Source organism: Cotesia typhae, unplaced genomic scaffold (assembly GCF_013202065.1).
Source record: "Cotesia typhae breed Kobodo isofemale line unplaced genomic scaffold, CoteBio_Ctyphae scaffold_91, whole genome shotgun sequence".
Lineage (NCBI taxonomy): Eukaryota > Metazoa > Arthropoda > Insecta > Hymenoptera > Braconidae > Cotesia > Cotesia typhae.
In genome coordinates, this window is record NW_027423781.1 from 827,854 (window position 1) to 853,669 (window position 25,816).

At 35.7% G+C, this 25,816-nt stretch overlaps 1 protein-coding gene across 1 annotated transcript in view; it reads left to right on the top strand.

Annotated features, from left to right (window-relative positions):
* The window catches only part of Cad87a (cadherin 87A), a 33,716-nt gene that overhangs the window by 6,614 nt on the left and 1,286 nt on the right, over positions 1 to 25,816 (top strand). Inside the window, exons 2-9 of the mRNA XM_074258265.1 lie at positions 6,281 to 6,330; positions 19,044 to 19,261; positions 20,474 to 20,731; positions 20,794 to 20,928; positions 21,233 to 21,425; positions 21,495 to 21,805; positions 21,875 to 25,411; positions 25,502 to 25,813. Of these exons, the coding sequence (XP_074114366.1) occupies positions 6,281 to 6,330; positions 19,044 to 19,261; positions 20,474 to 20,731; positions 20,794 to 20,928; positions 21,233 to 21,425; positions 21,495 to 21,805; positions 21,875 to 25,411; positions 25,502 to 25,813 (5,014 nt within the window). The remainder of the gene's footprint in view (positions 1 to 6,280; positions 6,331 to 19,043; positions 19,262 to 20,473; positions 20,732 to 20,793; positions 20,929 to 21,232; positions 21,426 to 21,494; positions 21,806 to 21,874; positions 25,412 to 25,501; positions 25,814 to 25,816) is intronic.

Sequence of the window (25,816 nt, forward strand, 5' to 3'; positions counted from 1 at the left end):
GAAATCATTTTTTTAGGAATAGCGACATTTCAGACAAAACAAACCCCGACAAAACAAAACAATTTTTCCCCAATATTATTTTGTATTCTGCCTTATACTGGGGAATATTTTGTCAGAGGACATTATGTCGGAGGATATTTTGCCCACTAAAAGTATACAAGAAATTTTCACTTAAATGTTAATCAATAATTGCGGAAGTTACGGCCTCAGTAATTAAACTAATCACACTAACATAATTAGATTTAGGTTTAGTTGTATAAACTAACTAAAATCCTAAATCCTCATGTATCTCTGTTATCGTTAAAGCCTGCAACACTGACATATTCAGTATCATCATTCCAATATATATATATATATATATATATATATATATATATATATATATATATATATATATATATATGTGTGTATACGGTTTTGCGGTAATACATCGGTACATGTAATTTTCATCAGTATACCCAGATAGATACAGATATATTCCTGCAATTCGTCTACCTACGTACACGACCGCCATAATCTTAGTTAAACCTCCTGAGGTTGCTGAAATTCCGATAATCCATTAATTCATTCAATTTGGTGTAATCCGTAGTGATTACTTCCAATACTTCCACAAAATATCTTTTCAACCCTTCCAATCTTCCCCAAACGGTATAAAAAAAAAAAACAAAACCTAAATTAGCATTAGTATGCGTGTCCTTTGACGTTCTTCTGTGATAAAAATTCACTTTCGGGGACATTGACCACACAACAGAGCCTTATATGGAATAACATTCGCTCAATAAGCCTGTCTGGTTGCCCCTTTAAGTTGAATGCTCGCATCTTGAGTTTCCGGTTCGTAGCATTGGGAATCCCCCTTTCCGCTGTCGAACACTAGATGGGAATCGCTGAATACTAAGCGACCCAAAGTACTTTCGCAGCAGTTATACCAGTGTGCATACACCATTATAAATTTATGTATGTATATAAGTGTATAAGAAGATAATGTCTGCTTATAAGCCAGGCATGGTGAATTTGAGAAGAGGAAAAGATGATAAGCTCCATCCAAGCTTTGATAATAGTCTCAGGAGTCTAAGCATTGAAAAGGAAGAGCATCTACATAGATTGCTGCAAAGAGATTCTTTAATAAAGTTTCATTTATGCTGAGCCTTCGAATACATTGGCGTGAATCATCCGCAATGGACATAGCACACCATCCATCCAATCACCGGTTAGAACAATACCTGGGAAATTGATTCAATGACTCCGCTCACTCTCGAAGTGTGTTAACTTCATTATATTCAAGTCAACAATCGTCAGTCATTTTATGGAATCATGTCATCTAAAGTTTAATTTAATTTTCCAAAGAAGAATACTCTGTTCTTAATTAGCCGCAATCTGCAACGTAATTCGCACGGAAATTCTCACTCCATTATGTAATGCGTGTAACTTGTTACACAGGGGAGCTAATTCTCACAATTATATTCACAGTGATTTCTTTTTGGAAGAAATTTAAAATCTAAACAAATATTTGCTCAGTGACCTCGGCGTCTAACCTATTATGCAAATGGCGGAGTCTTCTTTTTTTTTTTTTGGATTAGGAATAAACTGTTGGCACGGTAAAAATTCAAATCAGGAGGAACAAAAAGTATGATAACGAGCTTTGGGGGTAGACGCACATACATTTAATGCAATAAAGTCTATAAATGTGTTATAAATACAGCAGACATCCCAGAGACGACAGTAACGCCGCCATTTACTCTTGCCAACCACTAATGGATACAATTAAAATGTATAATGGCGTGTATCACGCTTCAGGAATGCTTTGTCAGCTAACGGTGTAACTACAAAACCATGTGTGTGTGTGTATTTGTAAAGGTACCAGTAATGTTAGTTATCAATTTACGAAAATTTAACCAGGGTGGCAATATAATTCGCAACAGCAGCTGTAGCATTATCCACCCGTACACTCTAACCTGGGAATCAATTCCCTGGGTTCTTGTCAGGAGAGACAAAGATAAAATGCCGCTTGTGTTCCTACGTTACGTTATAAACGTGACAGAAAACCATATTCCGGATTTACAATTCTGATTCGAAAACGTGATTTCAAAGATTATGCAACCAAGATTAAAGATCCACGTTTTGCATTTACCGTTTCCATCTGGGGAATCGATTCTAACGGTCCATTAACGCCAAATCTTGGTAACCATCTTCGTATTGTTTTCATCGAGAGATTTAAGATTCAAGATTGAAGATCCAGAAAAGTAAATTCAATGTTTACATTGAACTTTTATTAAGTTTACTTAGACTCAGTATCTAGATGACGATTTAAATCCACGACGACAGCTGGTGAAGGTGCAGAACCAAATCCACTGAACGGGAATTCCTATTTTTGAATTGAAACTTTAAACCATCTGCGTTGAATGTTAATCCGCTTTGCTCAGTACAAGGTAAATGGTGTTTTGTTACGGACTCGGTTAGTTCGTTAAACTTTAAACTGTTAATTTTGTCCTGTGGTCCAAACAGTTATTCAAATGCTTCTATGGACTTGAATGCTTTCTCAAATAATTTTCATGTAATTTCCTATAAAAATAAATTAATATGGTTAATGCAATAAATATGAGGAGTGTAGATAGAATGAAGAAATATTGTGATTTATTAATCCTGTCATATTTCGATAAAAACGTGAAACTCGTATTTTTGTGTCAGATTGCCGGATTGCAATTATTTTGATGGATTAAACTCAGACCACTCGTCCGGTTTTTGGAAGACTTCTCTGTCAATATTGTTGCTTTTTATATAATCTATATATGTAATTTTTTTTTTTCCAAGATTAGCCTATAGGATTCCACCAAAAATAAATTAAGATAGAAAATTTTGTATAGTATACTGAGTGAATAAATTTCTTCACATCTAGATTTCCAAATCTTGATTATTTTGATAGATTATTTTCATCATTATTTTTGGATGGATCATCCAAACTTTAAAACTAAACCATCTAAACAGAGAAAAACATTTCCTGCTTAGATGGTATCTGACAGACAAATAATCCAGCCGCAAAGTTAGTTTGAAACAAAAAAGAGCATTCTCGAAAGCAGAGAGTATTAACAAAAAGCTTACGAGGATTGAGATAAATAGAAGAACCTCAACCGCAGAAAATGTGGTTTTGGAGTGAAACACTGTAAATGAAGAGTGGACAGCCATTCTGGGAGAAATATATAAGCAGAACGATGAGGTTGCGTAGATTAATATTAGCACGGCAAGAGTTAGCAAGCATCAAACACAGGACTAAACGAGTTTAAACTACAATTCTCTACACGCCCTGATCGTAAACTTGCTCTGCGGTATTCGCTGGTAGTTTTCACCCTTTCCTGTCATCGCTAGAAGCTCCCGGTAGCTAGCTTGAGCTTCCCGGGTGACTGGGTGACTCTTGATTCCGGGTCTTTTGCACTGAGACTAGACACCACCCTATGCCTAGAGAGCAATGGGGGTACTCAAGAGCTCTCTTTCAACTAGCACCTTCTCTTCAGCCCCTTTAACCAGACTATCTCCATTTTGTCAACTGTTCAACTGTTCAACTGGCATCCTCCGAGCGACAGATGTTTTCAACGACGCCAAAGTTAAGGTTACCTTGGCTGCTAAAGGGACTATTATCTATTATCTTTGGATCCTTCTCTCAGGACTAGACAGAGCAAGGTGCATACTACATAACACACAGCTCATTTACAACAACACACGCCTAAGGAACTGTCTGGGCTCTTATTATATACAAAGCTTTGCATTTAAACTTTTTATTCCCTTTTCGGCTTATCGTACCTACGTGCCACAGAGTTTATGTGTCGCCCAGTTTATTCTGTTTGCAGACGCTTCAGACTCAATTTATGCATTTCAGTTTGCTGTTTATCGGCTGGTTCACAGATAAAAGGTCATTATAATGGTATTCTCCAACAAAAATTATTGATCTGAATTATTTTCGTTAATTTTTTTTTGGTAATAAAGTCACGTATTAAACGAAAAAATAAGATTCGGTATCCTGTCAAATTTTACGATCAGTTTCATCCCTGTTACGCACGAGATATTTCGCTTCTATTTTTCCGCTCGACCTTCTCTAATCGCCTATACAATATTGCCAATCCTCTTGTTGTATTTCATTTTTATCTAGATGCCTAGATAATCTCAATCGTGTGACGCTATCACTGTATCAAAACGTGGATTGCTTCAAAAAAATCTCTTTTTTTATTTTTTTTTATTTTTCCCATTAAAGTTGTTTTTGTGACACTAAAATTAATTCGCTCGGTACTAAAAAAAATTTTCCAGAATAAAAAAAAAAATTTTACAAGGAAAAATTGAGATAAAATACCCATTGAAAGAAAATTGTGAAAGTACCGGTTTGAGAAAATGGAATAGCATTGAAAGATGTAACCACCCCACGGAAGGTAGAAAAAAGTTTTGTATATCTATAGAACTACTGAGAAAATGGGTAAGGATAAGTCCGCGTGGTTAATAGCTGAAAAGAAAAAGCGTGAATTTAATTTAAAGTGTCTTTTGTTTCTGGTAGAACGTCACAGCGCCGTCTAGAGGAAGCGTCAGAAAATGAAAAATATTCCCCCGATGTTAGGAGTAACCAAAAGCAATTAAGTTTACCTTTGTTTTGTGGTCGGATTTTTATGAATTTTCTTTATGGATTTCTGTATGGAAATCCACATGGAAAGGCATGGGTACTTGGATAATCTCATGGGAAATCCAGGTTTTTATTGAGGGAAGTCTTTCATTAAACTTAACGGATATTAATATTTTATCTCAAAGGTTCACTACAAGCCGTAGGATTAAATATTTGTAAACTAAAGACTGAGTACACAATTTTATGAGATTTTGTAAAATCTAACAGAACTAAAATAACTTACGTAGCAATACCGTATATAATCCTGTCTCTTAGTTGGTGTTTGTCGGACTTTAATGGTAATAAACTGCAGATTGGTTTTCCGCAAATAGTTTTAAGTAAACCCAATTCACATACACACAAACCCGATATTTTCATTTACCCCAGTCCCATTACATCTGAACTTCCTAAGCAGTACATTCTCCTCTATTTTCGCTTTTCCTTCAGGACCCTCACCCTCATCCTCTCCCCCTTCTCCTTCCACTATTTCTCTTACTCCAACTCATCTATTTGCCTTTCGACGTCATCATACTTTTTCCGTCCATTCCATTCTTAAACTCGTAAACTTTTACTCCAGCAATTTATCGCATTTGAAATCTTTAGGGACTATAAAAAAAGTTTATTTTAATTTTTCTCACCCTCAAATCTCCTCCCACGAGCCCAATAATTGAAAATTATTATTTTACCGCTGCGTTTTATTCACTAAAAGTTATTATCGTCAATTGTTAAAATTCTTTTATTACCAAAGAAATAAAACCTAATATCAAAAATTGAATTGCCCGGTCCTTTCTCTCTCTCTCTCTCTCTCTCTCTCTCTCTCTCTCTCTCTCTCTCTCTCTCTCTGTCGGCAATTAAGTTACTCGAAATTAAGCGAGTCTAATTAACGCTTGTGACAAGTCTCCAGTCGCAATTCGAGTTTGTACCGTTTTAAAAATAAGAGCAAAAATATAAAAACTAATTCATTAAAAAACTCAGCCTTAATTTTTATTCTTTTTTCATTTATTTTTTATAGTATCCCTTTCAGAGACCTCCCTTTTCATGTTTTCTTTATAAAACCCTTCTTCATCCATTCTGTACTCACCCATCACACGACCTTCTGTTCTATTCGTCTGGGTCATTTAATCTCACGCTAATTATTATACATTTTACCCTTACGCGTGTGAAACACTTTTTTTTTGTTTACTTTTCTCTTCCTATTTTTTATACTCCTTTTCATTTATTATTTTCCAGCTTTTTTTTTCAAGGACATTTGTTAGCTTTTAACGAGAATCCCTCAAATTAGAGGCTCGGAAAAATATACTTTTTTTTATCAAAGAAAGTCTTTTGACTTAAATTGTCTTTAAAAAATGGATGAAAACGTTAAAATTTGATCATACATGGTCAAAAAATCTAAAGCCAGTAAAAAAATTAAAAAAAAAATAAATACAACCATAAGAGTTATAGTTAAAATATTCTTTTTTGCGTACCGAGCACTTAAATTCACTCCCATCTGGTGGGATTACAAAGTCATATGAATATTTCCATTTAGTTTATTATCTATGCAAACACAAAAACATTATATAATAATTCTTTAAAAGCGGCTTAAGGATAAGCTCATCCAGATGAAATATCACTTCAATGCTCATTTTTTTTTTATCATTTCAGGTTGCGGCTCGGATTATTCATTGTCATTTCAAGTATTGCCATAGCTACTGGTAAGTACCTTCTTAAAAAAATAAAGTTGGAAAATCCAAATGTGCAGGCCTTAAGCTTTCATGTTAAATGTAGATTTTTAAAAGTACTACTTTCAATTTTTCGATAATTTTATGTCAAACGTAAGTAAAAAAAAAAAATAATTATCCACTGAACACTATAAGAATAAATTTAAAAGATAATTATAGTGGGTTAATTAAGAATAAATTATAAGAAATTAATTTTATTTACAATTATATTTTAAAGTTCGTTCAAATTTTGTCCGCTAATAGTATTTATTTAAATACGAATTAAACGCCCGCTTAAGTTTATAAAGTAAATCATAAAAAGACACACTAGGGAACTGCATTATGGGCAGTCGCCAGGTTTAAGAACTATTTATTATAGTATGCAGCTGTTTTTAACCTCTATTTACAAATCAATAATTATATTCAATCCTGGCGGGGTTTATTCCTCGTTTGGGCCGACGCCATTCAATTTTAAAGATTGATTTCTTAATTTCCAACAAACTGGGGTTAAAATGTAACACGAGTCAAGATGTTTTATCGTTTTTCCTCAGGCAAAATTTAAGGTTTTAATTAAACTGGCATTTTACAACAGAGATCTTATTTAAACGTCAAGTGAACCCTTAGACGTTTAATTCTCAAAGGTTTTTAGCAGCCGAATATCAAGAGACGAATTGTTAAAGGACTGTCTAAAAACAAAGACCCACGAAATACCAAATGGAAATGACTGAGACGGAAATGTGTAAGGAAAAGTAGAGATGTCTAGTCGTAGATTTCATGTGAATGCCAGAGACATTTCTCTTATCCCTGCAACTTAGCTCCTGAGGGAAAATGTATAAACCGGAAAGTTTCTGGTTCGTCGTCGTATCTTGGTGCCGAAAAAGGAACACGGAAGCAAGAAAAAAATAGGAAAAACAAAAATTCCTCAAGGATAACGCTCTTCCTTGATTCGGTTCGCGAGACCGTGAGTAACGGGTTCATATCGCTAAAGAGGAATTGTCTTTTTCCTTCAAATCCCAAAGGAAATAAAACAAATACAGCACAAATAAAGAATAAAGTATCAGATACACGGTTGTTAGTCCATTGAAAGTATTTCAACTAAAATTTTTACTAAGAACTTTGAAAAACATATCAATTGTTTTCGATTTTTATTTTATATTTCCAGTTGTTTATTCTTTTTCTCGGATACGTTGTTTTTTAGTTGATTTTTAATCCTGAAATACGGTTCCAATCGGATTTTGCTTCTGAATAGAAAAAGCTTCAATCCATCGTTTGTTTAGAGAATTGAAACGTAGAGATTGAATTAATCTACTGGTTTATGTTTTTCGATTTTGCTGTTTACTTTATCAGAAACTCAATGTTGGTTTGTAATGGATTCCACATGAAAAGTATCGTAAATTTAATTTAAAGTGTCTTTTGTTTCTGGAAGAACGTCACAGCGCCACCTAGAGGAAGCACCAGGAAATGAAAAATATTCCCCTGTTAGGAGTAACCAATTAAGCTTACATTTGTTTTGTGGTCGGATTTTATATGGTAATCTTGAAAAAAAAAAAAAAAAAAAAAAAAAAATTAGATACATAAATTATATTAAAAAGCAACAATATTGACAGAAGTCTTTCAAAAAACCTGACAAGTGATCTGAGTTTAATCCATCAAAATAATTGCAATCCTGCAATCTGACACAAAAATATGGGTTTCACATTTTTTTTGAAATATCACAGGATTAATAAATCCCAAAATTTTTTCATTCTATCTACGCTTCTCATATTTATTGCGGTTTCATTAATTTTCTAATTGGCCTGTAGATGAAAGCGCTTTTGATAAAAGTTTTATAAAAAAAAAAAAATAATAATTTTTAATCATGATCAAAGGCAAATGGCCAAGCGTTAATTTAACGGAGTATTCGTAAGATATAAGGCTGATAGAGGAAATTAAAGAAAAAATTAAAAAAGAAGAGTGTACTTGTACTGGTAAATCCGTAGATTCTTTGATGCAGAAGAAATTATTAAGTACACTCTGAACTCTGGTGCTGTATGCAAGTTATTAAAGTTAAGTACATTTATCCAGATATTAGGAAGCTGAGATCAAAATAGAAGAGCCAATCTCGGAAAATATCAAACCGAGACACTGAGATCGCGAATCTGAGGAAAAAGAAAGATATCTGAGAGCCGGTGCATTGAGACTTCACTTGATAGCTGCTAGTGAGATTGTAAGTGTGCAAGATGACAAAAAAGATAAAAAAAAAGAACATATTGTGTACCGAGGAGAGAAAGGATCAAAAAACTCAGAGTATGTATCGATCCTGTACAGTCTCCTTCCGCGCAACGCGCATTGTGCGTTTTTATCTTCTTTGGACTTGTATTTTGATATAATATTAAAGATTATATATATATATATATATATATATATATATATATATATATATATATATATATATATATATATTTTGTATTTTCATACCGGTGAAATATGATGCGAGAACCCGTTGAGGAAAATTGGCTAAAAAAATATTCATCCGTGAAATAAATTCATTTCTTTAAAATCTCGAGGTTCTCTTCTTTAAATGTCAAGTACAGAAAAAATTATTATTGGATAATATATTTTTGTACGGTAACATTTCTTCATGTCTTACATTTTCCCTCCTCCTAGCTTTTCAATATCTTAATACTCCAACTCGTTCGACTTTTTTGGTATCGAATAAACGGTTCTTTGTCGTGAAATACGACGTTAAATTTATGATTCTATAAAAAAATTTGGTAAAATTAAAGATGATAACTTTGAAATAATCTTTATCGATATAGAAGAGTTATTTTTTGAATCCGGTTAGTTTTTTTTATTAAAATGTGAAGAGAACACGTAAATATATGACGTAAAAGGTCGGGTGACGTCTTCAGAATAGACTAGTAACAATATTTTGAAATATTAACCGGGGATTGCAAAAATAACAGCGGATTACAGTTGAGTATCGACCGGATTAAAAGTGTTATTCTGGAACAGCGAAAATTGAATTGCATAATACAATATTAATTGGGAACTGAAAATTTCGACCCAGTTGGCTGGATTTCTTATCGTTAATCGTTAAAATAAATATTTCAAGTGGTTCGATCGTTACTAATGAGTCGAAATAGTGTTTTAATCGTTTAAAAATTGTGACGATAAATCAACAAACCTACTCATTACAATAAAAGTTGTAAATAGTATTGGAGGAAGTCAAATCTGGAGATATTGCATAATATTTTAGCGGAAAGCTTGAGGCGAAATATCGAAGGTTGAATATTAACTCTCGGAATCTTTGATCTCCATTAATGCGAATCCTATGCAGCTTTAATCTTATTACTTGTAGAGTATAATACACGAATAGTTAACTTAATAATATTACCATCATAAATTTTAACAATTATTCAATATTATCATTATCAAATTAAAAGTTATGTTATAAATCAATAACGATATCTGGCGCCTACAGACTTGTTAATAAAATCAGGGAGTATTTGCTCAAGATATTTCACCCGTAACTATTTAAAAAGTTCTAATCGAATTTTAATGAACGAAAACCCAATTTATTTTTGGCGTCTTTTTATTCCAAGTTTACGAGCACGCTGTTAACTGGGCTGAGTAATTCTGCAAACAGTCAAGTGGTGGCGCGTCTGCGAAACAAAAGAATAAAAAAAAAATAAAAAATCTCAGAGTCTAAAAAGAATGGAACAAAAAATATTTTATTCAACTCGAGTTTTCCTCATTTGATTTCAGCTTTATCATTTATTTTAATAATAACATTTATTGTTGTAGTAACAGGAAAATTTGTTCTTCAACCGTCTAACAATAGCTTTTTTGTGGTAAATAATTACATCTAAGCGAACGTTTCAGACGAAATTACGTCGCTTACTTCACAATAACAAGGAATTATTAACTTTAATCACCTTCTACTGAGATTAAATGGCTAGATTTTGAAAGAACAAAGTTCCATCTACACTTCCACGAAGTTTCATCTCGTTAAAAAAATTAAATCCAGCAGAAAAATAACTCCAAATGTCAAAAAACTCGGTTTTTTTCATATCTAACAAAGAAAACTTTTTTCCTATGGCCAATTTACCCACTTAAAAATTTTTTCCGTATTCTAGAAGTTATTTGTCAACTTTTTTTACTTTTACGCTGAAACCCTACCTGTCATAGTTTCCGAGATAAAAAATTATCGAAATGACCTTCTACCGAAATTCGATTTCTGTCGCCAAAGAGACTAAAAGCAATGAACTTTGAGTACACTTCTGTGGAAAATACGATGCTAATGATGGCGCCTTTGGATGCTCTTTCATGTACAGCTTTCAAATTTAGCAGTAGCCTGGCTGTGAAGAGCCAATATCTTCTATGCGCTTGTAATTCCCACGAGTTCGATTCATCAGGGAATTCAATTAGCGGCAGTCGCCGGAAACCTCAAGTAATTTTCACCCAGTTCACGATTCCTTTTACCCCATTTTATCCGAACTTTTAAAATTCTCCTTCTTCCTGCCCTTCCTTTTATCCACCGTAAACCTTCTTCCAGAAGAGACTCCTAAAAAAGATATAAAAAATCAGGTAAACTCTTTGAGGGGCTGAAATCCCAAAAAACCTCAAACCACAAACTTTGGTCCTTTATATGTGGTTTCAGATTTTTCCCACGACTGAACGTGTGTCTATATAACTTTTGGCAACTTTTAAACTCAATTTATAAAGCTATTAAAAGTCTTTTAATCTTTTAATCTACCAGGTTATCATAATTTTTTTTATTTTGTTTTCTTACTATTAATAATTCACTTTTTATAGCACTTTTTCAATTCAATTTATATTTATTTAAGATTAATTTTGTTGCCGGAAACTTTTATTCACCCTTCGACAAATATATATATATATATATATATATATATATATATATATATATATATATATATATATATATTTACTAGGTCTTTGATCTATTCGTATTCCTTTCAAGTTTCAAGTGGTTTTCAAGCCCTTTTATCTTATCGCGCCAACTATGCTAGTTTCACAAGATTTTACCATTTTACATTCACAGAAACAACTACTACCACTTTACAAACTTTAAAGTTTCTTTGTCGTTTCTAAATTACAAACATGATCAAAAGACGCTAACAACAATTTATACCAAAGTCACGTTGTAATTTTGACGAACTAAAGCCAAAAATTTTGCAAAATATCACATAATCTCATATTAACCCTCGTTCCTCTTTATCGATTTTAATCAAACTTTATTTTTCTAACTCTTATAACACCTGCTTGAAAAATAGCACCCACATTTTAAACCCAAAATATTTTATCACTTGGAAAAGACAGTTTAAATGCCCAAAAATGCGGTTTTTTTCATACCTAACAAAGAAAACTTTTTCCCTATAGCCAATTTACCCACTTAAATTTTTTTTCTATATTTTAGGGCTTATTTGTCAACTTTTTTTACTCTTATGTCTAAGTCGTATCTTTCTTAGTTTCTGAGCTAAAATTCCTCAAAGATAGTCTTCCCGCAGAATTTAATTTTCCGATGACTTCTCTGGCTCAGTCAACATTTTCTTCGCGAACTAGATACTCAATAATGCTGAGCACTGCATTACAGCAGGGTTTAGCGTAACCTACTGTGACCGCTATATTGACTTGCCATTGGATTCCTCCTTCGCTAATTAATCAATGGTACTGTCCAAAAATAAAGTGCTGATGCCAATAGATTTAGCTCTCTTTCTCCCTCTCCCTATCAGAAAAAATAAAATCTAAATCGATAAGGATGAAAAACAAAATAGCTAAAAAAAGATAAATGTGTGTTCACTTAATTTCCGGAGTGGCGTAAAAGATAAACGAGAGTTCCGTCCCTTATCATTTCCGCCTGTTGAATAATAAATACCGCTGATCCTATCCTAGACCTTCAATTCCAGCTCATTCACTCAATCCGGCATTTTAAAAATCTACCCGCTTCCTAAAATAAAACAAACATTTAAATAAATCTATCGGAAATTTATCCGCTATCGTAAATAAATTAAAATCTCATTTAGCTAGCAACTAACTCTGAATAATTTATCACTATTTTTATTGTATCAACCCGTAATATTGATTCCCCGGAAATAGGTGTCAGGTTTAAAATATTTTATTCCATGAAGATAAAATATTATATAAAATCGTGATATCTTTCAGTCTGTTATCAATAAATCTATCATCGTTTTTACGAATACAATATAACATAATCTTTTCAATAGTTATCTATTTTCTACCTCTAGAGATCTATCTCCAGCCTTTATCTCGTCTACTTTACTGAATTCACTCGTCCGGAAATTGACATACGTACTAGCAGAATAAATCCCACCCACAATTTATAGTATATTAAAAGGATTGATGGATTAAATATTAAGTCTACTCGTAAAGATAGGATTTTATACAGCGTATACTTTATGTTTATCTATAAATTAATCCCCGTATTGACACTTTACCTTTTTTTCTTCTTACTCCTTCATTCTATTATATATTTTATACTGTAAACGTAACAACTGGCTGCGGCGAATATATATCTTCGCTAGTTTGTAAATTTCACAACCAATCTAATATCAAGACACAGCCACCTGTGTCTTCAATCTCTTGTGAATTTTGAAAGATTTGGATGTTTTAGAATTGTTGACTTTTTGTATCAAAATTTAATAAGAAGGCAAGAACATAACAGAAATCATTGTTATACATGACAGGAAACATATTTAGTAGAAAATTTGTAGATTTAGGACCCTAAGTTGAATCTAATTGAGAATTAAAGCGATTATTGTTCCATTTTTTTCAAAGTATATTATTTTTCAAATTAATCATCTTCTTTAAAGAACCAATGGCTAGATTTTGAAAGCATAAGCTTCCATCTAAACTCCCGCGAAGTTTTATCTTTAAAAAAAAAATTACTTCCACCTAAAAAATGACTCCAAATGTCAAAAAACACGGATTTTTTCATATCTAACAAAGAAAACTTTTTTTCTATGGCCAATTTATCCACTTAAAAATTTTTTCTGTATTCTAGGGCCTATTTGTCAACTTTTATTACTATTATGCTCAAGCCGTATCTGTCATAGTTTTCGAGATTAAAAATCATAAAAATGTCCTTGAACTGGAGAAGCTTTATGAAATCCGTATTGATGATTTTCTAGAGCACAGCATTCGTTTTAAGATTATTTATTATCTTCTAAAAAGTCGCTTTTTGTACCATTCAAAGGCACTCAATGCATTTTCAAGTAGGCGAAATCGAATTTAACTTCTTCAACGTCACCTTCTTTAAAAGCAAAAACTAAATAGTGACGTTAAGCCTATTTTAAATTTAAATCGCTTCAATAATTGAAGTATAAATAATTTATAATAAACTATTGATTGAGTCTATTTAACGATAAAATATATGCATTGTCGAAGGTATTTTACTAGAGTGTACACTTGAAGGGGATTACGGACCCGGATTAATACTGTATAACAACCCAACAATTTATCGAAATTTGCAAACTATTATAGAGTTTAATTTTGTGAATATACATCCTACATCCGTTACATGAGGGATTCTAATTAATAGTAATACTCTTATAATAATCAGTTTTAATTTAATTGGTATTTATCAAGTAAAAGGGATTCAAACTAGTTAGATTCCATTTTAATTATGTTAGTTCTTGGATGCCTTCGGTGGTGTTCCAACAATTCATCAAAAAAGCAGTATGAAGCATCGAATATATTTTGTGACCTTTGAAAAACAAATTTAATGTACAATTATAAATTTGTTCAAATCGATAATAACCCTGCAATTACCGTTTACTTGAAGTCATTAATAATACAAACAATTATTGTAGAAATGTAATAAAGAGAGCGCAGTTCTGGATAATTAAACAAAATTGTAGCGACACAATGCATAAATAAAAGAAAATAAACATCAAAAATAACAACACGGAGGTTAAAATAATTCGCAGTGCAAATGAACCGTGAATGAATAAACAACTGGACGTGACTAATAAATGTATAAGTAAAAAATGTTATTTTCACGAATTGCTATTGTTAGTTGCGGTCGAGAGCAGAGGTAATCTCTGTAATCCAATTACAATTGTTCAACTCTGTAAACTTTTTTTTTTTTTTTTTTTTTTTTTTTTTTTGTTTCACGTATGCACTCGAGGGAATTTCTCGGCTATTCGATTAATTCGTACCAGTGATAACTTTTGGCTCTTTTGACTTTGATAACTCAATTCCTGTAAATTAAGAATATGAACAATGAGTAATCTAATAGGCTTGAGACTTTTAGCAATAACTTTGGCAATTTGTTCCGAAAAGTTTTGATACAAATGAAATTTTAATATTCATTTTTTCGAATCCCCAAGTTCTTGGGATTCCCAGTTTACACAAGTTATCTCATTATAAGTTACTGAGAGTTAAGGCAAAGTAACCTATATTGGTATACTTTAAGTATTTCCGTTAATTATCGAAATCACTAAGCTGTACCTAAGTAAGTTGTATTTTAGCGCTATCCATTTAAATTCATTCGCCGAGTTTTGTTTCATTTAACTTGGAAAATTAAATTTTATATTTATTGCCTCCAGCTGGAAGAAGAAATTTATGAATTTATAAGGAGTTTAAAATGATATTCATCAAGAAAATTTTCAAGTTCTCAAAGCTAAAACCTTCTTTCGAATTTGATAGTAAAACTTCGTAACATGAAAGCGCGTCAATTTCTTAAGCAGCTTTGAAGTTTTGCACTTTCTTGGCTTTTAATTTTTGTTTTGATATTGTACTGATGAAAATAGTATCGGTTAAAGTTATTGTAAGTTCCAAAGTTTAGATTTGCAACGAATTAGTTGTTACACCGTAAAAAATTTCGATTAAATTTTACTATGGGTGCATTGTACTGCTGGATTAAAGTTCAACTGTGATACTAAAAGAAAATTCAGGAAAATAGTGATCGAATTGTATAGAAATATTTAGATAACATGACCATAAAAGAAGGCAAATGTGTGAAATCAGTTGACAAAGCAGGGATGAGTGTGAATCACGATACTGAAGAAAGAAGAGTCGCAAGGGTAGCGGGTAACGATGCTTATAAACGAATATTCTCGTGGGTCGATGCCACACGGCAACGGATCCTTTCTTGGTCGTAGATGATTAGGTTACCCATGGAAACCAGCCAGGCGTCAGATGTAAGGAAGATGAGGCGCAGTTTTTTTATTATATAACCAACCGGGGAAGAAAAACGAGAGATAGCTGTGTATTGTCGCATAAAAAAAATTTCTGTTGAAATATTTCAACGATTTTTACAACAAAGAAATACGAAATTAGTTTTTCTTGCAAATTCATCCGTTTTAATCTATATGCAATGCAGAATATTTATTATAAATAACTTTTTATCCTATCTCTGGTTATCCCGTGGAATGTTTGCGGTGAAAAGACTCGGTAATTAAAAATTCAGAACGTAATCCACTTTTTATTCTGGAATCCTCGATAAATATTAAAAAATAATGGGATTTATCTGTCGAGCTAATTGAGAACAAAGAATCGTTGGTAATATTTTTGTGAATTATTTGGAAAACATGCGGGATTATGCATACACAAATACGAATTAAGCGCTGGAATTTTCAGATATTAAATTACACGGAATACGTGCTGTTAACAGTTGAGTGGGGTTTCAAGAGAAAGGAATTTAATGGATAATTCGACGGGTATTTCTGGCTATTCTGATATAAGTATGTCGATGAGGGCTTCAAGATGGCGCATTATTAATTCATAGAGCGGATGAGGACGGTGATGATTCAATTAAAATATGCCGGTGCATATAGATATATTCTGACGAAATAGTTTACGAGTATTATTCATTAATCCGTTTAATTATAGTTGATAGGATTTGCATTATTAATGACTTTTAGATTCAATTTTTTCTAGTGAAATTTTATTGAAGTAAAAAGAAGAAATATCTTGAATTGAATCTATTCTTGTTAAAATTATCACTATGAATCCATTCATGTGATTCAATTTTCCATTCATTCAATTCAAATTTCGAATCGCTGGGTTTTATGTCTGTCAATTCAATCATATCATTAATTCGAATGTAGAATAAAAAAATTATTTTGTTTATTCAATAGCACGAAGCTTTTTTATGATAAATGATGATAGTGTACACGGAAAAAAAAGGATTGAATTTGGTAATAGATGAAAGCGACCACTCAGCTTTGGCGTGAAATCCGTTCGACCGAAAATAAACATCGATTGAAAATTTTGATTGTGCGCGTTTCAGATTAACCTATACAAATGAAAGTTACCTAGCATCATCATTTTATCGTAAATGGTAAATTTAACAATACTTTATGTGATGTACTGAGTGGTTATTTGCGAGGGTGTCATGCGGGTACATCAAAAGGATTGTGGAAAACCGTCAATCATATTTTTTTTACTGCAATTCAGTAATTTAAACTCTGATATTCATTGTTTCAATTCTGGATTGTTCAAAAGTTTCAGTGTTGAATCTATAGACTAAAAAATACTCTAGGAATTCCTAGCGCATCTGGAATCTTGAGTATTTCATTCATATGAGCTGAATTATTCAGAACATCTACGCTCGATTAAATACCATGGTTATTTTTTAATATCTTGAATATTTAAATTATAAATATTCTTTATAAGATTTTTCTTAAGTCGTAAAAAGATATCGAATTCCAGGAGGTAATTTTCTTGATTTTTTATCTTTTAAACCATGATAGATACGGTTTGGACATAAGAGTAAAAAAAGTTGACAAATAGCCCCTAAAATACAGAAAAAAATTTTCAAGTGGGTAAATTGGTCATAGGAAAAAAGTTTTCTTTATTAGGTATGAAAAAAACCGCGTTTTTGGGTGTTTGGGCTCGTTTTTCCGACAGATAAAATTTTTTTACAGAATTCTTACCTCACAGGATACTATCTAAGACCTTATTCATCCAAAATATGCCCACTGCTTCTCAATTAAAAAGACGAATTGAATTTTTTTCTCAGTGCAATCAATCAAAATGAGTATAAACTTTCTTCGATTTTTTTGCAGACTGTCTTATAAGCTCAATTCTACTTCAGACGACAGAATGACAGCTCCGCAGGTGAAGTAGATTATTTTTATCACCAAAAAACTGGGCCTTAGATCGATAATTTTGTCCTCGGGTCCTTTTGTACAGACCATCGGACATGGTGCAGTGGAAGCCGTTTCCTAATCTCTTTTCTCGTTTACTTTTCGATCGATCGGTGCCTTGGGTTGCTGCGATAAAGCTCCTTTTCCCTGATTGGCCTGCGAACATGAAAGCCCATGCTGGTATAAAACACTCGAGAACTGTAAAAAACGTAAACGCTAAGCTTTGGAGCTTTACTTCCATAAGTAGGAAAGAAAAGTAACGGAATAGTATATATATATATATATATATATATATATATATATATATATATATATATATATATATATATATATATATATATATATATATATGGGAGTTTAAATATTTTTTATTTTCTGCCAAGGGTGTTTTTCACTTTCGCTAAAAGGCCAAGGTGATTTAGTTCATTTATATGTTTCTGTGTGACTTAACTTGTCGGCGCAATTTAGTCTAACCCGCAACAATGTATAAGGTAGAATTTAGACAAAAGACAAATTTTTACTGGCAGTTAGCTTAACCGCAACATTTTTCACGCTAGAATTTGTTATTTTAATTTACTAATTCCTCGACTTTGAAGCTTCAATGTTGACGTTTTATCGGCCTGTAAAAAACTTTTCCCTCTTTTTTTTTTTTTTTTTTTTTTTTTTTCCTCCATTCGAAACCGCCTACGCTTCTGTTTATTTGCGCATACATTCTATTTCGTTATTCATTTTTCATGTTTTTTACCGACGAGAAATTGTGATAGAAACTTTTTGATGGATTCTGAATATTATTTTCAATTGATATTTCAATATCTCTTTTTTTGTTTCTCGAAATAATTGAATTTTTCGCGATGTTTACCTCAGAGGCGTCCAGAACATTGTTTGTTGTGTTGAGTATTATCAATTCAATCCTTCCATCAACTTTTTTATAAGAATTCCGATGAGATCTACGGTCGAATAATTCTGGATTATATAAACGTAAATATAGTTGTAAAACTGAACTTTTGATGGGTTTTCAAGAGAATTTAGTGCTAAATTAGTTTTATTCTAGAATTAATTAGCGGATATTTCTCTTAGAACAAGAGTCTTGACGGAGATTCTCAAGAAACATGAGCCACGGAATCATTATTTCTGATTCTTGGAAATTATTCCCGCGAATTTAAAGGCTGTCTTTAAAAGTGATATTTGGTTTAGATTATAGATCAGATTTCATTTTTAATTGAGAAGTATCTAGTTTCTTGGTTGAAGAATTAGATATTGAAGGAAACTTATAAATATATTAATTATTACATTATTTAGAATTACCCATAATAAATTCAGTTCCAAATATACTGAAGTATATTTTCCAGTTATATTAAAAATAGGATTTACAAATTAATCCTAATACTTGTAAATTAATTTAGTATTTAAATTTTTCGTGGATATGGTATTGAGGAAAATTGATGGAATTTCATCAAAGCATTATTTGCTATCAAAATAACATGGCAAAATTCCCGACACTACTACATGCTAAAAATATTCAATAAAACAAATAGTTGGCATATCCATCCTGAAAATTATTATAACCGGCCACATCTTTTGATGTTCCAGGGAGCAATAATGTGAATGAACCACCAATATTTGACGCGGGTGGTTACCCCTTGGGTCTCCCGCTGTCCGAGGCAACAGCAGTAGGCACACAGGTATTCACACTGAAGGGTCACGATCTCGAGGGTTCGGAGGTCAAATATGGAATCCAATCAACTGACAAATTCACGGTGGATCCAACAACCGGAATCATAACTCTAGCGAAGCCATTAGATCGTGAGGTGAGTTAGAAAATAATATTCCCTCTGATTCATTTAAATCCTACTTGATTTTATATTTACAAATCAACACTGATAAACTTTAAAACTTTACAACCGTTAACTTGGTATAAGCGATTTTGTTTGTGTACAGAACGTTTAATGAAAACTAACAAATATACGTTAAAAAATTGAACAATAGAAGGATGACCATGTCGAACAAAACGTTTTCCAATACTCGGCGAGTATCGGCTGGGGTATTTCGTGCATACAGACAAAATAAATAAAATGAAAGACTTGCTGGGATAAAATTGAATGGAGAAATCGAGAAAAATGAACACGACTACAAAGAAAGTAAAAAAAAAAAAAAAAAAAAAAAAAAGTGATCTGCCGATAGAGTTTGCTAGTTTGCCGTTTCTTTTTTTCCAGCTAGTTAAAATAAAAGATCGAACCCTCTTTTTTCCTCTTCTCCGTATCTGGAAGGTTCATACAATATCATGATCTAGTTTATGATGTCACAATACACCGCCGGCATTGTTAACGTTGTTTTTCATTGTCTTCCGGTGGATCCTTTCTTATCGTAACACACATCTATTGCAAACCGGAATGATTCCAGGTTGCGTGATACCAAAATTACAGTCATTAAAATTGTAGCGTAGTGGGTTGTACTCTCATACTCTGATGGGAGACAAAAATGGATTTCCTGTGTAAGGTAATTCGATAAAAGAGAGTGCTATTAATAGGGATATTAATTGAAGTAGTGAGATAATTAAAATCTTGGACCATTACCATCCTCTCGTCCTTTATCTCGGTTCAAGTATTCTATTGTTTGTATGACGTTTTAATTTAATTAAACAAAGCACAGGTGACATTCTTTATCTTTCTTTCGTATCTATTCACTAAAACTAAACAGAGAGTTGAGCTTACACTTGGAATAGCGCAAGAAAACCCGAAAGATATAGCAGTAGGAGAAGACGCCCTGTAATCTCATTTGAAATAAGAGCCAGCTTCCCTGGCTAAATAATTGTTAGCCGTGAATACAAATGCCGTCTAAAGATACCCAGAGGACTAGAAATTTCTGAAACAGAGATAGGATAGAGACGCTAAGAAATTATTCGACTGACAAATTATCAACACAATTTTCTCCGGATCCTGATTCAATTTCGCTGGAAAACCTCCTTTAGATATTCCCGTTGTTCACCAGCTTGTAGAATTTAAGCCCCCAATCTATTCTAGGAGAACGATACAATAAAATTCTTGGTGAGCCTCGAGGACCGAGTGCTAGAGGGCCAGCAGCCCAATATCGTAGGAATAGAAGCATACGTTCTGGTTCTGGATGTCAATGACAACTCTCCAAAGTTTTCCGGAACTCCTTATGAGGCAGTGGTCAGCGAGGACACGCCAATTGGGACCACCATATTGCCCGGGATAAGAGTCACTGATCCGGATCTAATTGGCGAGGACATCCAGCTCATCTGTGTTACTCAACCGCAGGTAGGTTAGAATTGAGATTAGGTAGCTAGCTGAGGAAGATTTAAATGTGATTATATTAACAGTTCCCCGACGCCTGCACAAAGTTCGGAATCATTGATGTGGAGCAGAGTGAGAATACGTATGTAGGGGCTCTGGTGCTACGTGAGCCACTTGATTACAAGCAGCGACCCTTCTATCAATTATTGTTACGCGCAAGTGTGAGTATTTTCCGTTTTACATCTACACCACACGAATTTTAATTAAACTAGAGTTTAGGACGTTCGTTCCCTACCGTAACACACACACACACACACACACACACACACACACACACACACACACACACACACACACACACACACACACACACACACACACACACACACACACACACACACACACACACACACACACACACACACACACACACACACACACACACACACGCTTGAGTTGTCTTAACACTAATTTAAACGTGCTTTATTATTAATTTATTTTAATTAACGAATGGTGGTTGATTAGGACGGTAAGAACAATGAAACAACTGGAGTCGAAATCAAGGTAACGGACATCCAAAACAGTCCGCCGGAGTTTCTGAATTCGTTAACTGGAATTGTCTATGAGAATGCATCGATCGGGACGCTTGTTATGACGGTTAAGGCAAGGGACGGTGACCGAGGGATTCCCAGGAAAATCGTCTACGAACTGGTGACCAGTAAGTTGATTGATAATCCTTTGATTATTAAAGTTCTTTAGGGTTGGGATTACTGATAAATGCTTTTAGATCCCTTCGATTACTTCCTGCTGGATCCAATCAGTGGGGAGCTTCGTACTGCTAAACCTCTCGATCGCGAAGCTTTGGAGAATTCCACAGGGGTTTTGAACCTCAAAATCAAAGCCAGGGAGGTGGTCGATGGGGTGCCGGGAGACGACAAAACGACGGTATCGACTGCTGATGCAACAGTTACGATAAAAGACGTAAATGACGAGCCTCCGACATTCAACAGACGCGAGTACAGTGTCGAGATTCCTGAGAATGTGCCAAACGGCATGCCGCTTCCACACCTCGATATGACTGTCAAGGATCCCGATTTGGTAAGTTAGTTATTCATACTTTCAGCGTTTCGGTTCTCATTTCATCATTTCGCGTTGTCAATTTTGCAGGATTTAGGGGCTGAGTTTAGCTTGAGGCTAGAAGACATTTCCGGTGCGTTTATGATCGAGCCACAACACGCGACAGGTAGCACTTCCGTGACAATCAGAGTTTCAAATGCTTCCCTAGATTACGAGAATCCAAATCAGCGGAAATTTATCCTCCTGGTTATTGCTAGTGAGGACAAAACAGCCTCCAAATTTTCATCTACTGCTACGGTTACGGTAACCATTAAGGACATGAATGACAACGCTCCGTCGTTCAATTCCGCGACTTACTCGGCGACTGTGTCAGAAACCGCAGCACCAGGAACAAATATCGCGACGATTAGAGCTAGCGATCGCGATAGTGGTCGGTTTGGAACCGCGGGGATTGTGTACCAATTGTTGGGTCAAGGTTCCGAGCACTTCAATGTTGACAAACGGAACGGAACCATCAGCGTAGCAGCCTGTCCAACTCCCGGTACGAGTCCGTGCCTGGATTACGAGGAGCAGAATGAGTATTTCCTAAACTACAAGGCCACTGATGATGATGGTCATGGTCAGACTACGACAGTGTCACTGCGAGTCCTCTTAGCTGACTCCAATGACAGCCCACCGCATTTTCTGCAGGACAGGTACAGAGCAGTAGTTGACGAAGGGTCAAGTAAATTTGATCCCGAGTTAAAGGTCCAAGCGCGTGACAAGGACAAGACTTCGAAGATCACCTACTCCATCGCTGAAGGAAACGAACTGGGATACTTCAACATAGACCCCAATAGCGGTGAGATTACTATCTCTGAAAACGGTCCAGTCGATTTAACAAACTCCAGCCAGGATTGGATTGCTTTGACTGTAGAAGCTACGGACGGAACGTACTCAGACACTGCAGTAGTCAACGTGTCAGTTCGTGACGTCAATAACAACGCACCAGCCTTTTCCCAGGACGTCTATACGGCTAGTGTTCCGGAGATTTCTCCGCTAGGGACTGCAGTGGAGGAACTTACTGCTAGCGACGCTGACAGTGGTGTCAACGCAGAGCTGAAGTACAGAATTCAGAAGGGAGCTTTCGATGACTTTGTCATCAACGAAACAACTGGGTTGGTCACAGTGTTGGGAAAGCTGGACTACGACACACGAAATGCTTATCACATTGAAGTGATTGCTTTGGACGGAGGGATTCCCAGTTTGACTGGAACGGCGACGTTGATGATAAAGGTGGAGAACAACAACAACAAGCCCCCCAATTTTGAACCGACCACTCAGAGGGCAGAAGTTACTGAGGATTCGCCAGTAGGAACTGTGTTCACTAGTCTCAAGGCTAAGGACCCTGACAGTTCTACAGCAAATGCTTTGAGGTACTCCATCTCAGAACCAATTACAGCCATTGATAAGAACGGCCAGTTGGTAACCAACTCAACTGTGTTCAAAGACTTCTTTGCAGTAGATCCCAAGACCGGGCAGGTTTCTGTGGTTCGTCCGCTTGATCGTGAAGTAGCTGCAACTGTAAGTCTTAATGTTGTAGTGACTGATACCAGTGCCAAAGTGCTTCAGCAGGGAATTGGAACTCTAGTAGTGACGATCATTGATGTGAACCACGAAGCTCCAGAATTCTTGAAGCCATGGACAAGGGAGAATCCTCAGTATATAATCGAAATGCAGGAAGAACAGCCAACTGGGGCCATTGTAGGAGCGTTCACTGCTACGGATGCTGATAGTAACATCGCAGGCTACGCTATTGAGCCTCCCAGTTCGTACTTTAACATCGACAACGTCACCGGCATTGTCAGAACTAGCCAAGTTATCGATTACGAAGAGACCAAGACCCTGGACTTGAACGTTGTTGCTTATGATTCAGGATTTCCGCAGCTTTCATCTACCGCCAAGGTTACTGTCAACGTGATCAACGTCAACGACCAAGATCCTAAGTTTGAAAAGGAGTCGTACCAAGTTTCCGTGAAAGAAAATTCCCCTCCAGGAACCCACGTTACTGTTGTCAAGGCTGTGGACGCTGACGAAGGAGTTTTTGGCAAGGTAAGCTACAGTCTTATTGGAGAACACGCTTCCGATTTCAACATCGGGCATGACACAGGCGAAATCACAGTAGGAAGCGCTACTGTGCTGGACCGTGAAGAAACTTCAGAGATGACAATCACCGTGATGGCAAACGACGGAGCTCCTCTCAATTCTCGCAGATCTACGACCACCCAGGTGGTGATCAGCCTTGAAGACGTCAACGACAACAAGCCAATCTTTACCCAACACAGCTACCGAGCTTCTGTTGCCGAGAATCTTCCGGTCAATCCTCCAGCGACGATTCTTCAAGTCCACGCAGAAGATCCCGACGAAGGACTCAACGGCGATGTATGGTACAAGATCGTCAGTGGAAATGAAAACGGATCCTTCAGCCTGAACCCAGAAACCGGGTTCCTATATCCTGCAGTGATGCTGGTAGGTCGAGCTGGGAGCTACCGAATCGAAGTAGAAGCCAGAGACGGCGCTGGACATGGTCCTCATTCCGACCGTGCTTTCGTGGACATCCGGGTGATTCCCGTCAACCAGCACAAGCCGGAATTCATCATGCCTGAGCTTCCCAACGCTACCGTCGAGGTCCCGGAAAACGCTGGTGTTCCCAACTACTTGGTGATGACTGTCCGAGCGGTTGACAACGACCCAGGAGAAAACGGACGCATCAGCTACCATCTGAAGGTCGGAAACCGAAATGTCCAGGAGAACGAAGAGTTCTCCATCGATCCCGAGACCGGGGAACTCCGTGCTAAGATAATCCTGGACCGGGAGGTCAAGAATAAGTTTGAGCTTGTCCTCGTCGCAGCTGATCATGGCAGTCCTACCTTTTATGAAACTTTAAGACTGCTCACAATCCTTCTGGTGGACACCAACGACAATGTGCCCCAGTTCTACGACGATTACCACTTCCAAGTTCCTGAGAACCGACCCAAAGACTACATCGTCGGACAAGTAACTGCTGAAGACAAGGACGAAGGAAGACACGCCAGAGTCTACTACTACATCGAAGCAGGAAACGAAGACAGGTCTTTCTACATTGACAAGTCTGATGGAACTATCTACACCAATAAATCCTTCGACCGCGAGCTTCGGGACAAGTACATGCTGACGATCCTAGCAGCCAACGACCCGGACATTTACATTGGCGACTCCAGCAAGTTCACCAATGACTACGGTCACGTCAACGTCACCATCAAGATCCTGGATGAGAACGACAACCCTCCGGAATTCGAAAGGTCTGACTACTACGCTGGCATCAACTCCATGGCGAACGTCAACGACATGGTGGCGAAACTCACTGCTACTGACCGGGACCTGGGTGACAACGGAACACTCCACTACTACGTCGCCAGCGCTAATCTCTACAAGTACGGCTCGGACAAACCTTCCGGGTCGATTGTTCCGAGCCCCTTCAACGTCAGTCAAGATGGCAAGCTCGTCACCAGCGGCTACATGGCCGAGTATAACCAGGATCGCTTCATCGTCGAAGTCATCGCCAAGGAAGCTGCTAGTCCAGAGCACTACGCCATGGCCAGAGTTCACGTAAGTTTATCTTTAGGTTCTTATGGATGATTATCATCATCATCATCTAGGAAGAATCCTTCTGATCAATGTGCTTCCTAATTTATTCAGGTCTGGGTCTTTGAACCCTCCCAGCTGATCAGGGTGATCCTGTCCCGGCCGCCTCAGGAAGTCAACCGCCAAAGGGACGAAATAGTCGCTGAATTGTCGAATGCTACTCAGAGCAGAGTCGTCGTTGACGAAATCAGGTACCATGTCGACTCTTCCGGGCACATTCGTCATGAGTGGTGTGACATGTACCTTCACGTTGTTGATCCCAAGACTCAGACTATCACTCTGGTGCCCCAGGTTCTCAAGGCTATCGATGCTAAGTATGATGTTCTTAAGGAATACTACAGTGGATTCGCTATTGAGAATGTTGTGGTA